General features: G+C 50.8%; 1 protein-coding gene across 3 annotated transcripts in view; it reads left to right on the top strand.

Moving 5' to 3' along the window:
• The window catches only part of WWOX (WW domain containing oxidoreductase), a 969,209-nt gene that overhangs the window by 601,085 nt on the left and 348,658 nt on the right, over positions 1-19,466 (top strand). The window contains exon 9 of one of the 3 annotated variants that reach the window (XM_084959521.1): positions 7,853-10,141. The exons of the other annotated variants lie outside the window; for them this stretch is intronic. Coding sequence (XP_084815647.1) covers positions 7,853-7,873 — 21 coding nt within the window. The 3' untranslated portion in view covers positions 7,874-10,141. Of the gene's footprint in view, positions 1-7,852; positions 10,142-19,466 lie in introns of those variants that run through there. 3 annotated transcript variants of the gene reach the window in all.

Raw genomic sequence — 19,466 nt, 5'->3', positions numbered from 1 at the left:
CCTACCCCCAAGAGACAGAAGTGGAAGACACACTTAAACCATAGGTTTTTCCGAGCCAAACTAGTAAATTAATCCAAAGTCATCTGAGGCTCTCGATAGATCTTTGCAGTCAAAGCGGTAAACATACAATCCCATAAATCTAAACTTGGCAATGTAGTCGTTAGGCAGTCTCTCTTCTTTTCCTTCAGATGTTCAGTGTAATTCCTCAGTACAAGGAGCCTTCTGGATTTTGTGTTTCTTCTCAGCCAAGACCTTTATCTTTTTCCTTCCAGGATCTCTTTCATGGGAGCTCATCTTCTAGCCCTCGGCTGTCTTTGCTGAGGGAATTACTGCGTTTGCCCATTCTGTAGAGTTTCATTACAATTTGATCATATTCCATGACTATAGTCATGTCACAAGCCACCTCCAAATTTCATGGTTTAAAGTGACAACATTTGTGTTGTTCATGAATCTGTGGTTTCAGCAGGTCTTGGTAGGAACAGCTTGTCTCTGTTCCAGTCAGCATTAGCCGAGGCAGCTTGAAAGCTGGAGGCTGGGATCATCTGAAGGTTGTTCACCTGTGATTCTGGGGTTTGTTTGTTCCTGACTGTTGGCGGGAACACCTACACATTGTTTCTGTGTACTTGCTCTTCCTCACAGTATGGCGCCTGCTCCTCACAATATGGCACTTGCTGTTCCTCACAGTATGGTGCCTGCTCCTCACAATATGGCGCCTGCTCCTCACAATATGGCGCCTGCTCTTCACAATATGGCGCCTGGTCTTCCTCACAATATGGCACCTGCTCTTCACAATATGGCGCCTGGTCTTCCTCACAATATGGCACCTGCTCCTCACAATATGGCACCTGGTCTTCCTCACAATATGGCACCTGCTCCTCACAATATGGCGCCTGCTCTTCACAATATGGCACCTGCTCCTCACAATATGGCACCTGGTCTTCCTCACAATATGGCGCCTGCTCTTCACAATATGACACCTGGTCTTCCTCACAATATGACACCTGCTCCTCACAATATGGCGCCTGCTCTTCCTCACAGTATGGCGCCTGGTCTTCCTCACAATATGGCGCCTGCTCTTCACAATATGGCACCTGCTCCTCACAATATGGCGCCTGCTCTTCACAATATGGCACCTGCTCCTCACAGTATGGCGCCTGGTCTTCCTCACAATATGGCGCCTGCTCTTCACAATATGGCGCCTGCTCTTCCTCACAGTATGGCGCCTGGTCTTCCTCACAATATGGCGCCTGCTCTTCACAATATGGCACCTGCTCTTCCTCACAATATGGCGCCTGCTCTTCACAATATGGCACCTGCTCTTCCTCACAGTATGGCGCCTGCTCTTCCTCACAATATGACGCCTGCTCTTCACAATATGGCGCCTGCTCTTCCTCACAATATGGCGCCTGCTCTTCCTCACAATATGGCGCCTGCTCTTCACAATATGACACCTGCTCTTCACAATATGGCACCTGCTCTTCCTCACAGTATGGCGCCTGCTCCTCGCAATATGGCGTGTGGAGTGTCCCAAGAGAGCCAAGGTGACCCCTCTTTGGCCTTTTGTGACCTAGCTACAGAAGTCATGTAGGTTGGTTTTTCTGCATTCTGTTTGTCCAGGAAGTCACCAAGGCCCACCTAGGTTTACAGAAAGAAGAAAGAGATTCCACCTCCTGAGAGGGCAGTGGGAGCATCCTGGGTGATACCCAGGGGACTGGAAGTAACGCTGTGGCCACTTTTGAAAAACGCCGTCTGCTGCAGAGCATCAGCAAAGGTGAATATCCGGAAGTGGTGTATTGGAAAGAGGGTTATTTGAGAGTCAGAACACCTGGTTTTCAGTCTCACCTCTGCCTGTTCATTACTAGCCAAGCAACTGGGCCTCAGTGTGCTCATCTCTATAATGGGGACACCAACACCGACGCCATGCCTTTGTGCTAAGGATTGTGCCGATAAAATAGGTTACACGTGCAAGTACTTGGTGCTGACGGGACGCTCAGTAAATCTTTGGTGAGTTAGTTTATTGGATGGAGATTCGCTCCTGATAGCCATTATTTAGTTTTATTGTGTCCTCATCTATGTCACTGAGTACATCCGAGCTCTTTTCATGAATTTTCCACCGAGTCGCAACCTGCTGCTGGCCAATGAAGGTCAGGGAGGAAACAGATTAACGACATCTCATACGACAATGTCAAAATAGTTAAAAGTGTTTACAGAGCTCGGTGACACCCCATGAATTTAAAACAAGAAGACTGGAGCAGAAGCGAAACTATTCCTGTTTTTCCAAGCTTGAGCAAAGGCCTTGGTGTTTTATGATTGTTTTAAGGTCCATTAATCGTTGAATCATGAGGCCATGTGAAAAATGACAGCTTTAACATCCAGGGCTCAGGTTTCTCTTAAATGTTTTTGCTTCTACACTGTTTCTAATTAGTAACAGTGGCTAGAAACTGATTCAGACGTGGTCAAAGCAGGGTGCCATTGGATAAAGCAATTCACTTTTACCTCGGAGCATTTTATGGCTTCGAGAAGGAAACATTTCCTTCGATTGAAGGGTGCCAGCCTTTCACAGCCTTTAGCTGATTCTCCAAAAGAAGAACGTACTTGCTCGTACATAATCAGGATCTCTTCAAACAGGCCGGAACAAACTCTAGAGCTGTGTTATTTAACATGGCAGCCACCAGCCTGTGGTTATTGAAGTGAATTAAAATTATATAATTTTAAAAAGCCACTCCAGCAGATGCACTGGCCGCATTTCAAGTCCGCAGTAGCTGCGTGTGGCTGCCATGTTGGGCAACACAAAGAGAACATTTCACCCGTCACAGAAAGTTTCATTGGTTAGCATTGCTTTACTAGATGGGTCTCTTCTCTCTCTTCCCATCTTCACACGAGAATTAACATCAAATTAATTAACAGCTCAAAGGCCCCGTCTTCTCCCAGAGTCTTGCATGTTGAAAGGCATCCCATTCTCGCGTTTCAAGAACTTTCTAGAGCTTAGGCCCAATGCTTTGAACTCCCAACAGAAACTCCTCCCTCGCCTCGCTTGTCGGCGTCAGTGGTGGTGGCGGCTTTTGTTTGTTTGCTTTTAGCACCCAGGGGATTCAGACTCGGGATCCATTCCCTCTGCCACCCTCTCTAAATCTCCTCCTCCTCAGGCACCCACAAGGCCCTCAGACCTGCGTGAGTCACCCCTCTGGACTCTGAGTTCCTTGGTACCCAGGAGCTACTACTCTAAGGTGTCTTCAAACCCAAAGCTGCTGCAAGTGCTCTCTTCTAGACGGAGTGTGTCCTAGGTCTTGGATGTAGGTGCAGAGAGTCCTCGGGTGTGGGACAAAGCTGTGGTGATGTGACGAGATTATTCACGCTACTTTCTCTAAGCAGTGAATTCATAGCAGCATTTGGTCATTATGCACGTAGTGGTCCCTAGAAGCGTGGTGACCTGTGGGTTGCTGATGTCCTGAAAGGGGTTCTCATGCTGGAAAAGGCAGCAATCCGCAGGGGGAGGAGGCGGAAGCCTGTTCGTGGTTGTGGGAGGCAGACCTGTCTTCTTCAGTGCATCATTGCTTTACATAGGAGCTCCAGCAGCAACACCAACCATTGCCTCTGGTTTCCTGCACGTGGCCAAGCGTTGATCCCATTCACTCCTCACAGCAGACCTGAGTGGTCCCTATGAACACCCCTACTTCAAAGACGAGTCAGCTGGGGCTCAAAGGGTCCACTTTCCCGGGTGCCCTTGGATGTGGTCTTGACCACCTGCCTCAACTACTGTTCCGTGTCCGCCCATCAACTCAGCGAGAGCCACTCATTGGAACATCTGTAATAAAATTGCATGGCTTGGTGGAGCCATCTAAATTCTGTTAGGCCATTAGCCAATGCCGCCATTGGGGGAAGTGTCATGCACTTGATCCGAGTACTTGGGAGAACTCTCCAGACTGGGTGAATTATTATGGGGAGGTTTAGGGCCCCACGGGCTGCAGGCTTCACACCGACTGTAGCTGATGAGCTCTGGACAGCACGGAGCTGAGGCTGCGTGCTGTTCCCCACCCGGAGAGAGCGAGCCCTTTGTGTTTCCCCGATCTCTTCTCAGGGGCAGCCTCAAGTCAGAGGAGAAGACGTCCACATGCTTCTCCTGGACGGTTGGCTCTTGACTGTGTGTCCTGCTACTTAAAATGGGTGTCTGAGCAGAGCGTCTTTAGAAACTGGGGATTTCGGTGGTGGAGGTGGCAGAGGGAATAGAAAAAAAGCCAAGCCTTTGGAGATCTAAAAAAAATCCATCATGGTATTTTGGGAAGGAAACAAAAACCATCTTCAGAATAAAAATGTTTTTATTGTAGTTGATATGATTAGCTTCTCCAGCAGGTACAAATGAGATAAAAATCTGTTCATAATTTTCAGGTTGATGACTGGAGCCCATCCCCCTCCCCAGTGACTCTGGTGCCCCTGCGACTCCCCCTTCTCACCCCTCCCCTTTGATTCTTGGGGCCTCCTTTTCTTTCCCTCCTCCCGTCAGTTTTGCAAGAGTCTCAGAGATTGAATCCAGTATGGAAGGGCTCTCCCTGCTTGCACATGTCTTCTTGAAAGGGGACAAGTGGGTCGCATAACGAGCTACCTTGGCTCCCTTTGCCCCATAGCTGTGACAACACAGCTTCTTAGAGCTTTGTTGGGGTCGGAAGGAGGACGTGGAGATTGATGCTGTGCCCCACGCAGGGGCTCTTGTAACCTCCCGGGTCGCTGTTCCCAAGGGATGACCTCCAGCAGCTCGATCACACATGCACTTCACCTTGGCCTCATTCCCAGGTCAGCAGTCCTCACTCACCACCCCTTCTCAAGGCACATTCTTTCTTGGGGGCCCTTGGTGTCCTCTTCATCCAGCACCTCTCACAGCACCAGAGAAGCATTAAGAACATGGATCCTCTAAAGGGAAGGAGTACCCTTCCCTTTGCTTCTGGGTAGTCCCTCTACCTCTGATGCAGATTTTCAAAGCTTTTAGTCACCAACTTAAGAGCACTGGGAAAAGGGAGCCTGTGCACGGTTTTATTAGAAGGTCCTTTGATGTTCTCCTTCAGAGCCATGTGTGCTCACTGACTTGCGCTTTCAAACTATGCTGAGATAATTTAACAACTTCCTGTCTGACATTGCTTCAGTCCCAGCTGATTTGCAGTCTCCGCCTAGACCTGCGAAAAAGCAGACCACCCAAGACATGTCAGGGGCCGCCCAGTCACGTACCCCACCACACAGGGTAGGCTTATCTGTGTGCGTGCATCCAAACAGCCAATGGTTTTCCACATTTGAGCATGGCAACACAGTGGGAGTTCATAATGAGCCATCGAACACCCATGGCAGCATAGAAAACATTCCCAGGAAGTATCAGGGGACCCCCTGTGTCACCTAGGCCTCTCAGAGGCAGACTCGTTGGCAAAGCGAATTCATAGTCAGCCACAGATTAATGTATCTCTCATGGCGCCACGATTGCCTTGATAAGTTCTGCTGCAGTGGAGAATTGTACCTTCAGCCATTTCTTCCCAGGGGCTCTTGCCTGCAGAACAGGAGATTCGGTTCTCATTGCTGAGCCTGCCTAATCCCGGCCGAAGTGAGCCATGACATCAAGTGGAGGAAAGTGGGCCTAGAAACTAGATTTGCTCTCCTTTGAAGAAGTGACCAGATTAAGACTTCCTTTTCGGGGACACATCATCTTAGGCGGTGGGGAGGGGGGGGTAAACTCCATAGGAAAAGACAAATGACAGCCCAAGATCCCAAAAGACAAGTGCGCTGTCATTGGTCATAATGCAGAAGATACAGCAGCGCTGCAGGAGCTCTGCATTCGGGCCAGAGCATATTTGGTGAACTGAGGGCACATGGAGACATCTCCTGGCTTGTAGTAACTTGTGCTGTATTTCAGAGGTTTACAAAAAAGGGACATGGAAGGCCGTGTGCCAGTGTGAAGATCTGACTGCGCTCACCTTCTGAATTGCAGAGAAGTGTATGTGAACAACCAATGAGAAGCTCAGAAGGGTCTCTACAAATTCTGGGAAAATCAATGTTCTCTGACTCTCTGAGTTGGGACACCCCTCTGTGCACATATGCCCACGGGCGTTCACACTAAGTGTATAGTTTTACGAACTGTGTAATCGCCAGTTAAGTCAGGGTTCTCTATCCTGTCTGTGATTCAGACTCCCTGGGTTGGATTCGCCACTTTGGGGGATTATATTTACAAGGACAGTCATGTAACTAGAGTCCGTTTAGAAAGAGTCATTGTGTATGTTCGCTGCATCTGCTGCCTTTCCTTCTCTTCCTTCTTTCCTTCCCCTTTCTACTTGGATTTCTATTTCTTTTCCTTAGTTTTTAAATTTTCTTTTAAATCAGGAAAGCTTCTCATCACTTTGGAAAATGCCAGGCATCACTGATTAATTTTCAGGGCTCCTCACTTTGTTTCTCCAGCTAGGCTGGAGGGTTGAGTCCCAACAGGAAGCAGTGGTCACATTCGGATTGGGATGTTTTGAGGACATCATTTGTGAAGGAGGGAGCGGGGTGCAGAGGAACTGCATGGAAAGGACGGGATCCTAAAAGTGGTTCCCACCCCGAATCCACGTCTCCCTCTGCTCCCTCCTGCGAGAAGACCAGTTGAGTTTGATTTATGTAAGTTTCAGATGTCCCTGAGACTTTGCAGGGTTTTCAGATACCCTAAGATTGACACGTACCAATGTCTACCAGTTTTTCTCAGTCTTGCAGTTACCTCTGCTCCAGTTAGGAGGCAGACCCTCTGGCTCGATTTCATAACTTCTCTGGTGCCTTCTAGTGTGTTGACTGACTTCCGTGACAACGTGATGTAGGGTGTAGCAGTGCTGACTACCTAATACCACTTAGATGAGACACAGATCATTGTTCAGAGACTTGAGCTTGGTTCATGAAGCTTTTGACTCTTGACTCTGCCCTTCCTGAGTGTCTTAGCTCAGGCCTCTTGGTTTCTTATCTCCGGTCTCTGTAACAAAACGGTGGCACAGACCAGGCAGTTTAGGCAACAGACTGAACTGCTCACAGTTCTGGAGGCTGCAAGTCCAAGGTCATTGTGTCTGCAGACTCTGTCCCTGGGAGGGCTCTCTCTCTCTCTGGCTTGCAGATGGCTGCCTTCTGTCTGTGTCATCACAGGGTGCAGAAAGTGAGCCCTTCCTCTCAGGATGCTAATCCTGTGTGGGGGCCCCACCCTCCTGACCTCTTTGTAACCTAGTTATCACCTCCAAGCACCACCACGTTGGGGTGGGGTGGGGTTAGGGCTTCAATATATGAATTTTGGGGGGACACAAATATCAGTGTGAAAATGTTCCGTCACATTGCATGAGCTGGGTACGCCTTCATCTCTGCTGACTCACGAGGATAAAGCTCACCTTATTTTGAGGAGGACGTGGGAATAGTACTGGCATGTAGTAGTTATGCAGAATATGGCCGTTGTTACAACAGCATCAAAACCATCCTTGTTGCCTTCATCCTGTTTCCCCCGTAGGCAGTCAGGTCCTCATGAAAGGGGCTGCGTCTCAATCCCCTTTGATCCCCAGGCTACCAGCCACCACAGGGCCCAGCATGCGGTAGGCTTTGATGTGTGGCAATGGAGGGTGGAGCTGGGGGCTTGGACGTGTAAACACATCTGCCACTTTCCCAAGGAGACCAGGTGACAGCCAGAGAAATCGGGGGGTATTTGGGTAACATCTCATGGGAGGGGTGAATAGTACAGAGGACGTCAAAGCCCCACCAACATCTCTTGGTGCTGCTGGTTCATGAGGCCCTCAAGTTAATGTGGATTCAGAATAGCAGGTTTTGTGTTTTCATGGAATCTCAACTTTTTTTTTTTTGTCTTGTGTCTTTTTAGGGCTGCACCCACAGCATATGAAGGTCCCCAGGCTAGGGGTCAAATAGGAGCTGCACCTGCTGGCCTACACCACAGCCACATCAACATGGGATCTGCGTGTCTGCGACCTACACCACAGCTCATGGCAACACCGGATCCTTAACCCACTGAGTGAAGCCAGGGATCGAACCTGCATCTTCATGGATCCTAGTCAGAATCGTTTTCACTGAGCCACGACGGGAATTCCCTCAAACAGCTTCTTGAAAATGTGTATAAAAACAAAGACAGGAAAAAATCCTCATCTGAAGGCACCGACTTATCTAAAGTCGGTTCTGGTTAACAAGCCTTAGAATGAAGTAACGCCTTCATGTATAGTTTATCTCAATCATGAGATAGGGGAAAAATACCATCATTCCATATGGTTTTCCTTAAAGACATCTATTTTTTTAAAAGGTTTGACATACTATTGAATTTGTCTTAAAAAGTGGAAAAATCAAATCAAATATGAGAATACTGTCATGAATCTTGGAGAGAAACACAACTAGGAATTCTACCTCAATACATTTATGCAGGTCTTTTCTTTCCATCATGTTGCAGGGAAGTCCTGAGATGCACGCGAGCTTTTGGCTTGAGTTGAATGGTTTGATTTTTGTTGTTGTTGTTGTTGTTGTTGCCATGTGTAGATACATTTTTTTTTTCCCTCTGTAACTGGTTGACATTTAGTTTTTGGAAATATTCAGCTATTCAAATTTACCTTCACTGTTTGACTGTCACAGATTCATCTACCCCACAGATGTTTCAGATCCTAAATGCTTTTTGTGGGATTTTTTTTCCTTTTCCTTCCCTTTCTATTTCCCCACCTCCTGAGCTGTACGCAGACGCCCTTTTAAGGACACTTAGACTCTGTGCATTTCCCGACCCCTTTCAAGTGTTAGATTGATAACATTTTTATTAGGTGGTGACTGGAACGGAGAGGGATGCTTGAGCTGGGTTTTGCCAGAGTCCAGGATCGTCTGTTCTCATTTCTGGGGACACTTCCTCTGTCCTGGTTAAAAGAGAGATGATTTTGCCCACGTGGCTCTCTCTGCCACACCAGGCTGTGCCGTGTGCGTGTGCGAGGAGGGCTGTGCACGTGGAAGCGCGTGTGCCTGCCGTGATCCCAAGGTCTTATCGGCGACCACAGAAGCCTCCTTGAGATCAGTCACGTGCCCTAATACTCGTGGCTTTCTCTTTGTCACCGTTCATTTTATTTGTCATATGTCAGCCCGGGATGAGTGAGGCTCGTTCAGACTCGGCTCATTTTATATTTTCTTCCTTCCTTAGTCACCACCTTTGCTAATTTCAGGCGGTCAGCACATTCGGCAAGCTTGTAGCTGCTCGCCCGAGCAAGTCATTAATCTCTATTAGAAAAGGTAGAGGCTCCGGTTCTAACCTTTCCGAGGCTGGCCTCCCCCGCACCCTCCCTCTGCAGGTTCTTCTGCGTCTCCCTTGGTTTAGGCCCCCTTGTTTCTTTTCTGAGTTCCCGCTTTTGTCTTCTGGACTAAATATTTGCACTGAATAACACGGCCACGGCACAGAGGCTTCCGACTTTTCCGCCCAATGGCTGACATCACCGGAGACCATTGGACTCGGCTGGACCCGCCCTGGCGGCGGGAGCAAGTTCCTGAGATGCCATCCTAGTTCTCCGCTAGAGGATTTGGGCACAGCTGTGCCTCTGCTTTGTGTATCTTTCAGGCAATAATTTTCCTTCTTTCTGCAGTTTGATTTCGCCCATCCCTCTTCCTCCTTTTTTTTTTCCCTGCGTGTATGTGTTTATTTGTTTTTTTTTTTTTTTTTTTTGTCTTTTTAGGGCCGCACCCATGGTATATGGAGGTTCCCAGGCTGGTGGTCTAATCAGAGCTGTAGCCACCGGCCTACACCACAGCCACAGCAATACCAGATCCAAGCCGAGTCTGTGACCTACACCACAGCTCACGGCAACACTGGATCCTTAACCCACTGAGCAAGGCCAGGGATCAAACCCGCAACCTCATGGTTCCTAGTGGGATTTGTTTCTGCTGAGCCACGACAATGGGAACTCCTCTTCTTCCTTTTTTATCCTCTTGTGGAAATACCTCTCTTTTCCCAAACAGATGTTTCCTTGAAACAGATATTTATTTTCTACTTTAATCTGGAAGAGTTGGGTTCAAAAAATGCATATGTATTTTTTTCTCTCTTCTTCAGATCTCTTTTTCCCATTGTCAAATAAAACCAGCAAGACATGGTGGCCTCTCTTGAAAAAAACATTTAAAACAAACCTGTCCTTCAAAATGTTGGCTTTTCCATTGTATGTACCCAAGAAAAGGGGTTGCACCCATGGTTTGGATCAAAAGCATCAGTGCTCTTTGCTAACAGGTGCCATTCTGAGAGGCACACGCTCTGGCCTATGCTCTGGTCTTTCTGTGGGATCGTGGACAGAAAACATCTGGGTTAGGGGTTTCCCAATCACGTCTTTTTGGGAAAAGAGTTCTCCCTTCAGATTGCACCTAATGTAGCACATGGTACATAAAGTGGCACAGCCAAGGTCTCCTGGCTGAACCTGGGGACATGTGGGCAGTGTCCTTGAATTTGACCTCTCAGTGGCCCTTGCCGGAGGGACATGGCGCGCCTCCTCTCCCCCAAACTCTCCAGAGGGTTGTTGATGTACTGGTTATCCTTGTCCCCTCCCATCCCCACTCCCTTGCCCCAGTGTCCCGAGAGGCTGACCTCCCTGGCCTAAGTCTTGCCCTCATCCTCAGGTTGGGTTTAGGCAGGATGTGCGCCAAAAGGAAATCAGGCAGAGCAAGGCTCTTCAGTCCCCAGGCTTATCCCATGCTGGGCGTATGTGGGCCACCTCCCTCTGTGGACAGTTCCCTCCAGTTCACCCGGCAAGGGCGAGGAGCTTCTCGCTGTTAGCAACCTCAGGAGCCCTCGCCCGTCCCTAAGACCCTGCGCCTGTTACTGTCCAGGGCTCACATCCTCCCTAATCAGTGGACATTGATAAGAGGCCAGACAGGACGATTCCAGCAAGGCTGTGTTGGGGTCCTTGCTGCCACGGGGGGGAGTGAACACCGACAGTAGTTTCTCTTGCTTGCCGGCTTGTTGGGCAGGGTGGGAGGTGGGGGTGATCTCACATGGGGCAAGGGTCCCAGCGGGTCCTGGGGTTGGGCCACAGGGGTGGCTTAGGGGATCTGCTTACCTGGTGGTGGTATGTGCAGGGGGCGTGGGTCGTACCCTGCTTTTGCTCTCTGCTCTTCAGAAGGGGCAGATGGGTTTTGAGTTTTTTGGTATCTTCTTGCCCATAATTTACCCCATCTATGCACAGTTATTTTCTTGTCCCTTACAGTTTGTTTGTATTTTGTGGCTCGAAGAGGTGCAAGCATTGCAGCCACTGCAGCGGAGGGTCTCGGGTCCCAGGTCCAAGGTCCTGCCGTGTTTCATACTTAGCTTTGCTCAGAACGCCTTTATTCAATGCTCCTCAAATTACCCACTTGGAGCGTGTCATCTGTGTCTTGCCAGGACCCTGACCCATAGATACGGTCTGAGCGCTCAGACCCGGAACCTGTTCTTGTCTGAGGCGTAACCTTTCATCCAAATCACACCTCTCCAGGCGTGGGGGCAGGGCGGTCTCCTCGGAGCTCTGGCCCCTTTCTCTTGCCCTGGGCTCCATCCGCGTGTCCTTCCTGTTCCTTTAAAGAAACCTGGTAAGGAGCTAAGAGCTAGATGTGCAGCTGTCAGTCCGAGGCCAGGGGCGGTTGCTGCCCAAGTTTAAATGGCCGTCGTGCTGCTGCTCGGCTGCCTGCGCATCCACGCACACAGCAGGCTCTGTCTGCGCCCCGACGGAACCTTGAGAATGACTTCGAAGATCTCTTCGGGGCCCAGAGGCTCTCTCCTCGACCCACTGACCGGCCCTGCTCTCTTCCCGATGTCCCCAGGTCCCCTGGGTGGCCTTGCGCATCCTTCCCGGGGTATTGCTCAGTCCCCTTGGACCTGTAAGGCCCCAGGGTCCCAGCCAGAACGTGGTGGAAACATCCCCACGTCCTTTCTGCTGCTTGCCGGTGGGAGCCCCTGGGCTTTCCTGGACATCCTCCCTGCGATGAAGACGGAAGCTGGTACTTGTTGTTTTCATCGAATCCTGAACCTGGCCCCTTCTGATCCAGCCCTCAGATCCAAGACTGCTGTAAGCTGGCGACCCTGGCCAGGCCCAGGAGGCGAGACGAAGAGGTACCCTCGTCTCTTCCGACCTCCGAGTTCCCAGAGAAATAAAGCTGAACGAGTGCTCACTTCATTTGTCCTGATGCATGGAAGGCTCCAGATGGAAGCTCATTGACAGTCCGGGCGTGTGCTTCCGTGTTTGTGCTTTTAATAGATATTGCAAGTGTGTTTAATGTGAAAATAGAAACTAAGGGCTCTTAAAAGAGCTTACTCAAAATCCTGCCAATTACTAAAGTCTACCAGACAAGAAGGAGCCACTTTTTTTTTTTTTTTTTTTTTTGATACAACGGGTGAAAAAAAATGTTTCCACAAAAGCCTGGCCCTCTGTCTTTAAAAATATTCATCTCTTGGGTACCGAGTTATAATGGTAAATACAGATGTGGCTGCGTCCCATGAAAAGCACAATCAAATTGCCATCCAGTGTTCAGGGTACTGTTTTGTCACTTTAAAAGGGAGAGTGTCAGCGGACAGTGTACAGTCTCTGGGAAGAAACTGGTCTTGGCTCCGAGTCTGCGACTCGATGTGTTTTTTTGGCTTCCTGAGATGGGCATCTTTAAGTCAGAAGTCCCACGGTGCCAGCCTGCTCCTCTGGGTCTTTTTGTTTTAGCTTCCACGGTTGTTGCTCACCTGGTTACAAACATCTGAAGGCCAGAAATGGCCCGGATTCCAGTGCATTGCACGTCCCAGAGTGAGTTACGATTAGCCAGAAACAGACGCGGAAACGTGGGCCCGAGACCTCGTCCAAACCAATGCTGGGCGGGCCTGGGGTCGGACCAGCTGTTTCGGATGCCAGCCTAGAGTAACTGTGGAAATGCAAAAGGCTCTATCGTCCAGAACCCTTCATGGCCCCTCGTGGAGCTAAGGAATTTAACGTCGCTGAAACCTTTTTCCGACTGCCAGCTTTTCTTAAATATTAGCTCCATTCCTTTTTCCCCTCCCCGACTCTGATTCACAAAGAATAGGGAAGCTGAGCCAATCGCCCTTTCAAAGTACTGCTTCTTAAGCCCAGTCCAAGTGGGTAGACTTGATAGAATTCTGATTAATGCATCTTATTACATTAATTTTCAGAGGAACCCGAAGGCATTTCTCCTTCTCCAAGTGCAGCCTGGCCTGCCAGAAGCATTTGTCCACTTAAAGAGCTAATATCTTCAGCTTCGAGCAGCCGCAAAACTGAAAATCTCTGGGAAGAGTTGGCTCCTTTAGATGCGCATAAGGGAAAGTACAAAATAGATACAGAACTTGGCTCCACTTTGCTTCACATTTGCCAATCACAACTCACAAAGCCACGCCAAGTTGGCTACAAAACCCCTTCCTTAGCGCCAGCGCTAATTATGTCAACAGAGGGGTTGAGGTTTAGCCCCTGTTAAGTCCTGTGCTCGTGGGCAGCAGCGTTGGGCTGATGCCGTGCGGGCCAGTGGGCCCTCCGGAGGCTGGCTCCCGCTTCCCCCGGCTTCCTCCGGCGACTCCCAAGAACCCCTCAGGTCCCAGCTCTTTCTTCCCATCCTGGATCATCTTCTTTAGAAATGGAAAACCTTCTCGTGGGGTTTTCCAGGGAGCCCACTCGGAGGGGGCGCTTTTCTGTGTAGAACTTTCCGAGGGTCAGCACTGCAGAACGAAGCTGGGTCATCCCTGCGAATGCCCATAGGGCTACCCCTGCCTGGCCTCGGCATTGGGCGGACCGCCCCAGGGAGGACATGACCTTGCCCGAGGAAGGACATGCCTCTCAGGACTCGGCTGCTCCTACAGGGCTTGACACCTGACGTCCACAGGCCTTCCTGGAAGGGAGCTGTGGGCCGCACACCAGCAGTCCCCTCCTTTCTGGCTTGGGTACAGCCCAGCTCCTGCCCCAGCCTCTGCCCTACCCCAGCCCTCCCACACCAGCACCTCCCCCAGCACACAAAACTCTCCGCCATGGGAGTTCCCTGGTGGCTCAGCAAGTTAAAGATCTGGTGTTGTCACTGCTGTGGCACGGGTTTGATCCCTGAACCCGGGAACTTCCGCATGCCACAGGCATAGATCCAGAAAACCAAACCAAAACAAACTCTCCTCTGTGGATTTGAGGTGGTGGGAGCTGTTCCGTGGTGTGGTGATCCAGGCCTTGAAGTCCAGTAGAAAGCCCTGGAACAAGGCAGAACTGGGCTTCAGTGTTCTCTCTACCATATAACCAGCTTTCCAGCCAACTCATTAACTATTCAGGGGCTTTAGTTTCTTCTTCTCTAAAATGGGTCTAGGGAGTTCCCGCTGTGGCTCAGCGGTCATAAACCCCACTGGTATCCATGAGGATGCGGGTTCCATCGTTGGTCTTGCTCAGTGGATTGAGGATCCGCCATGGCCACAAGCTGTGGTATAGGTGGCAGATGCAGCTCAGATCTGGCGTTGCTGTGGCCTTGGTGTAGGCTGGTGGCTGTAGCTCCAATAGGACCCCTAGCATGGGAACGTCCATGCTGCCTAATAAGCAAAAAAGTAAATAAAGGTAAAATGGAGCTAATCATACTTAATTGCAAAAGTTGCTTAAGAGAAGATGGGCAGAAAAGCATCAGCTCGGAGAGAGGGCATGCAGAGTGGAGATTAGGTGTGCGGGTTAAGAGCAGCGTCAGGAAGCCTGGGCTGGCCTCCAGCCCGTTAGGAGAAGGTTTCTGGGTAAGTCACTTGATCTCACTAATCCCCGGAGAGCTCAGCTCTAGGATGGTGAGCTTGCAGTGTAAAGCGTGTTGGTAGAGGGCTCGGCCCGTTGGCGGCTGTGGCCCCCAGGTGTTCATTCTGCGTGAGAGACGTCACTCTTGTCCCGCAGCCCCGCCCAGCAGGCTGGCCTCTCCAGGCCCACCTGGCTCCTCGTGCATCTTCTCGGCCATGTCCGGCTCCCAGCGAAATGGGCCAAGCTCCATAAGCAAGCTGTCTTCATGAGGGATCCCCTTTGCTGCCGTTTGTTTGTTTGTTTATTTACTTATTTATTGCCATTTATTTATGTCACTAAATGTCTTCGGTGACCCCAGCATGCCCCAGGGCCACACACCCTCAGCAATTTTGTCCCCAAGTGAAAGTTTAGAGGCATCTCTGAAGATGATTCAGGGTTCAGGGCCTTGAATCAGTGCGACGTGAACTCAGCCCTGGGTCTGCATCCTCCTAGCCAGGCTGGCTCTTTGTTTCTTTATTTGTTGCTCTTGGTTTGGCATCAGCATCTGTCAAGGGGGGAATCCTGATGCCTCAGCGCAGAGGAAGCAGAGCAATGCACGTAAGGCCCTCTTCTTCCAGTGTCTCTTCTGCCGTGACCTGTATCATTCCTTTAACAGTCAGGAGCCCCTATTGCACCTCAATAGGCATGCAAGATGTGCAGAGCCCGGGCCTTGCTGTCAGGAGGCGCAAAAGAAGCCCCAGCCAGCGAAGCCTCAGCGCTGAGATCAGACAAGAACAGTAAGGACCACCGATCGTGGTAATGCCCCAAAGCCAAGTGTACAGGGTCGGAATGTTCTCCCCCACAGGGGACCTGAAACTCTGCATCCGCCCACTCAGGACCAGTGCAAGTGGCCCCATCCGGATGCTGGCAGTGGTGATGGGGTCGGATAAGACCCCAGGGTATTGTTGGGGACGCCTTCCAAAGCACTGTCCCATCCTTTAAAAAATCCAACCTGGCAGATGTGAGAAATTCTACTCAGAGAATTCGAGGCCCCATTCCTAGAAGCAACGTTGACTCTTGGCCACCAGGCAAATCTAGGCACTTTTTCTTGGGATCAGTAGGGCAGACTCAAGTTGATTGTCCACCCCTTCTCCACGATAGGCAAGAACGTCAGTGAAAATAAAAATACCGGGCCTTTGCTCAGGAATGTACCTTGTGTTTTAATACAAACTACAAGAGTTCCCATCGTGGCTCAGCAGAAATGAGTCTGACTAGTATCCATGAGGACGCAAGTTCGATCCCTGGCTTCACTCAGTGGGTTAAGGATCCAGCGTTTCTGTGAACTGTGGTGTAGGTCACAGATACAGCTCGGATCTGGCACTGCTGTGGCTGTGGCTAGGCTGGTAGCGACAGCTCCAATTTGACCCCTAGCCTGGGAACCTCCATATGCCTCAGGTGTGGCCCTTAAAAAGAACAAAAAAATACAAACTCCAGAACCTCTGTGAGTTTCCTAGCACTGCCATCACCAACCACCACAAACTAGGTGGCTTAAAATATTAGAAACGTTAATGTCTCAGCATTCAGGGAGGCCAAGACTCCGACATCTAGGTTCTGGCAGGGTGAGGTTTGGTTCCTGGAAGCTCCATGTGGGCGTCTGGTCCCTGCTTCTCTCCCAGCCTCTGGACGTTGCCAGCAGCCCTTGGCGTGTGGACACGTCCCTCCAGCCTTTGCCCCCATCCTTACATAAGCATCTTCCCTCTGTGTCCCTTTGTGTCCTTCTCAAGCCTCTGTCAAGGGCACCAGTCACTGGATTTAGGACCCACTGCCGTGCAGCATCATCTCATCTTGCTCATTGTCTAGACCACGTCTGTCATGACCCTTTGTCCAAGTACAGCTGCATTCTGAGGTCTGGGATGAACATGAGTTTGGGGGAACACTGTTGAGCTCACCCCTCTGCCTTCCAGGCATATGGGGCAGTTCCCTCAGCCTTTTGTCTTGTGCATCGTTTAAGAGTCAGGACTGGTTTGGCGTCTCGGCATCCAGCCCTCTGGCTGAGCCTCCTCTGCACCTGACCAATAGGAGAGGAGCGATAGACGTCAGGAGACTGAGGCCCGGGCCACACAGCTGGTCCCAGCGGAAGTTAACTCCAGCCAAACCAGCTCTGCCTCACCTTTGACTCCCACCGCACCTGCCCACCCCATGGCTTCTCATTTTGAAAACCCCAAGACAGAGAAAGCAGACCAACTGCAGAGTTGTGTGATGCCTCGGTCCTGGCCTTTGCTCACTGTTTCATCTTAACAGTGACCGGAATGTTGGCAACGCAGCCTTATTCATTTCCAGCAGCGTCCAGGGGTCAAGCTCGGGTGACCAGGGGTGTTCTTGTACCTTCATCTGTGTGGGTTTATAGCTTTTAAAGTCACCTCTGGGGAGCACTGACCTGTGTGGCATTTCACATACAAGGGAAAGGGGCCTGTGGGAAGGTTGGATTCCTTGCTAGGGTTTAAACCCACGTCTTACGCCTAAAGCTGGACGTAGTCTAGGAGAAAATGCAACAAAAGCGCCCAGAACGGTGCCAGATGCCACATAGATGGACAGTAAATACCATCTAAGATTCAGGCTTCTGAGTCCAAAGCATACCAGTCCCATCTCCCACTAGAATTTTAAATATTTTAGAAATAAAGTCCTCGGAGTCGAGACATATCCTGGAGCCCAGAGGCACAGGTTTCCTAGTGGAAGGTGTCGCGTTTTGAATCCTTTTACAGCTTTGCCTCCCAGAAACTTCCACGGCCAGGCCCGGGCTCTTCACAGGCCACCGTCATTGTTCCACAGACGCTTAGCATATTTCAGTTGGCATCAAGGAGAACCAGACGGCGGTGGGGAGAAACCTAGGGAAGCCCTTGCTCTTCCAGGAGGTAATCAAACAGAAAAGCCATCCCTACGGGGCAGCCGTTTGCAAATTAGGAAGGACGGAGGGAAAAAAAGGTACCATTAGGAAACCACCTAAGGGGGCTTCTGGAAGCCAAAGGAACTGGAAAGAGAGAAAAAGAGACTCAGACATTGTTTGTAAACCTGCGAATCAATGCTGTTCAAGAAATAGTGCATTCATATTCAACTCGAAAAACAGGGAAGGGCCTTTTATTGCCGGCTTAGAAGTTTGAATACACTTTCAGGAGCTCTTCGTTATCTCAAATTAAATCTTAAATTGAGCTTGTGGTTCTCTGTGAATTAATACCCCGGCCTTTCAGCCCTGCTGCTGAGGTCATTCAAATCTAATGGAGGGAATGGTCACAGGGTCAGCCCTGGGCCGGCGTGGTATAGACGCGCCTTAACCATCCAGGCCGCGGATGCTTGTGTTCTGCAGCCCGGCGGGGGGTTGGGGGGAGGCTGAGCGAGGGAAGGGGTGCCCGGGTGGCTGGGGGAGGGCAGAAGCCCAGGCCATCCCACGTCTCCACCTTGAACCGGGAAGCGAGCGCTTCCCAAGCCGTCAGCGAAGCCACCATCGCCTGCACCTTGGCTGCCGTGCCCACGTCTCTGCGTGCCGCCGAACGAGAGGGCCCCCTGTCCACGTACTCACACGTACCATTCCAGAGCGTTCCATTCTTTGGACTCATGAACAGTAAAGGCCTCATCTGGGGCATAACAGACCTTGCCTGGGCAAACGGCCCTGGTCCTTGGTGTCAGGAAGTTTACACAGATGTGTGCGTCTCTCCCCTTAAACGGGTACGCTTGCTGGTATGAAATATATGAGAAGACCCACATTTCAGTGAATTCCTTAACTTTGCTGCTTCTCTCTCTGCCCCGGTCATTTTTCCTTCTTAAGTGGCGTCACCAAGCCCTCATGATGCTCTGGACAGTGAGCTGAGGCTTCTGGGTGGGTCGCTTGTTTTCCTCCACTTTGCAGCTGCTGGAAGGGGAGCGGGGAGCTCGTGGTGAAGAGCTCTGTCAGGAGACTGGACCCCAAGTCTGTCCCTTCCGGACCCCTGTCCGCCTCTTGGTGGGGCTCCAGCAGGTTGATTTGCAAAGCACACAGGCTTCGTGGGGGAGGCTGCATAAACAAAGGAGGGAGTGCCTGAGGCCCGGGCAGAGGATCAGGTGTGAAAGCGGACCCCAGGTGAGCCATTGGCTCTGAGCCAAAAGAGCATCCGTTACATCAGCGCAGCCTTTGCAGGGGAAGCGTGGTGGTCGAGCCCATTTTACAGATGAGGATAGGAAAGGTCAGTGGCATAAAGTCACTGAGAAAGCGGTGGAGCTGGGATCTGCGTGACTCCAGGGCCAGCCACATGATTTCTAAGACTCTCCTGTGTTTTCCATTCTTTTCCCCCTGGACACATCTCAGGCCGCTTTGTCCGGCAGGGAGCCTCCGGGGTTTGGAAGGACCTGGAAAGGTGAAGTCTCTAGAGCAGGTAGAGACTCCATCCACCAGCCTGTGTTGTTGTTTTAGGACTGGAGCCAGGCACACCCGCGTCCTGGTTGGGAGAGGGCTTTTGCCAGCCTTAGCTGTCAGAGTGAGGGGGCTGGGCTGGCTGACGCGGTGGGCACAGAGTTGGAGTGGAAATTGTCAGGCCGCAAAGGGGAATTCGCTCCTGGGTGTCCATAGGTGCAAACTGCTGCAGGCCTCGGCGCCCGGGAGCCCCGGTGTCTCTCTTAGGTCCTCAGGCCATGAGGCCTTAAAGACACCGCTGCCAACAGTATAAGAGGCCGAGCCAGTGACAGTGGGAGAGGAGGGCGACCGGCTCATCTCATCTGAATGCCCCACCGGGTGCCTGGGGACTAGGGACACCGAGGTGT

Source organism: Sus scrofa, chromosome 6 (assembly GCF_054392235.1).
Source record: "Sus scrofa isolate SSC_HxYL_T2T_F1_AM1 chromosome 6, Sscrofa_HxYL_maternal_Yorkshire_Landrace_v2.0, whole genome shotgun sequence".
Taxonomy (NCBI): Eukaryota; Metazoa; Chordata; class Mammalia; order Artiodactyla; family Suidae; genus Sus; species Sus scrofa.
The sequence above is the reverse complement of the archived record's forward strand: the minus strand, read 5'-3'. Positions and strand labels throughout refer to the sequence as shown.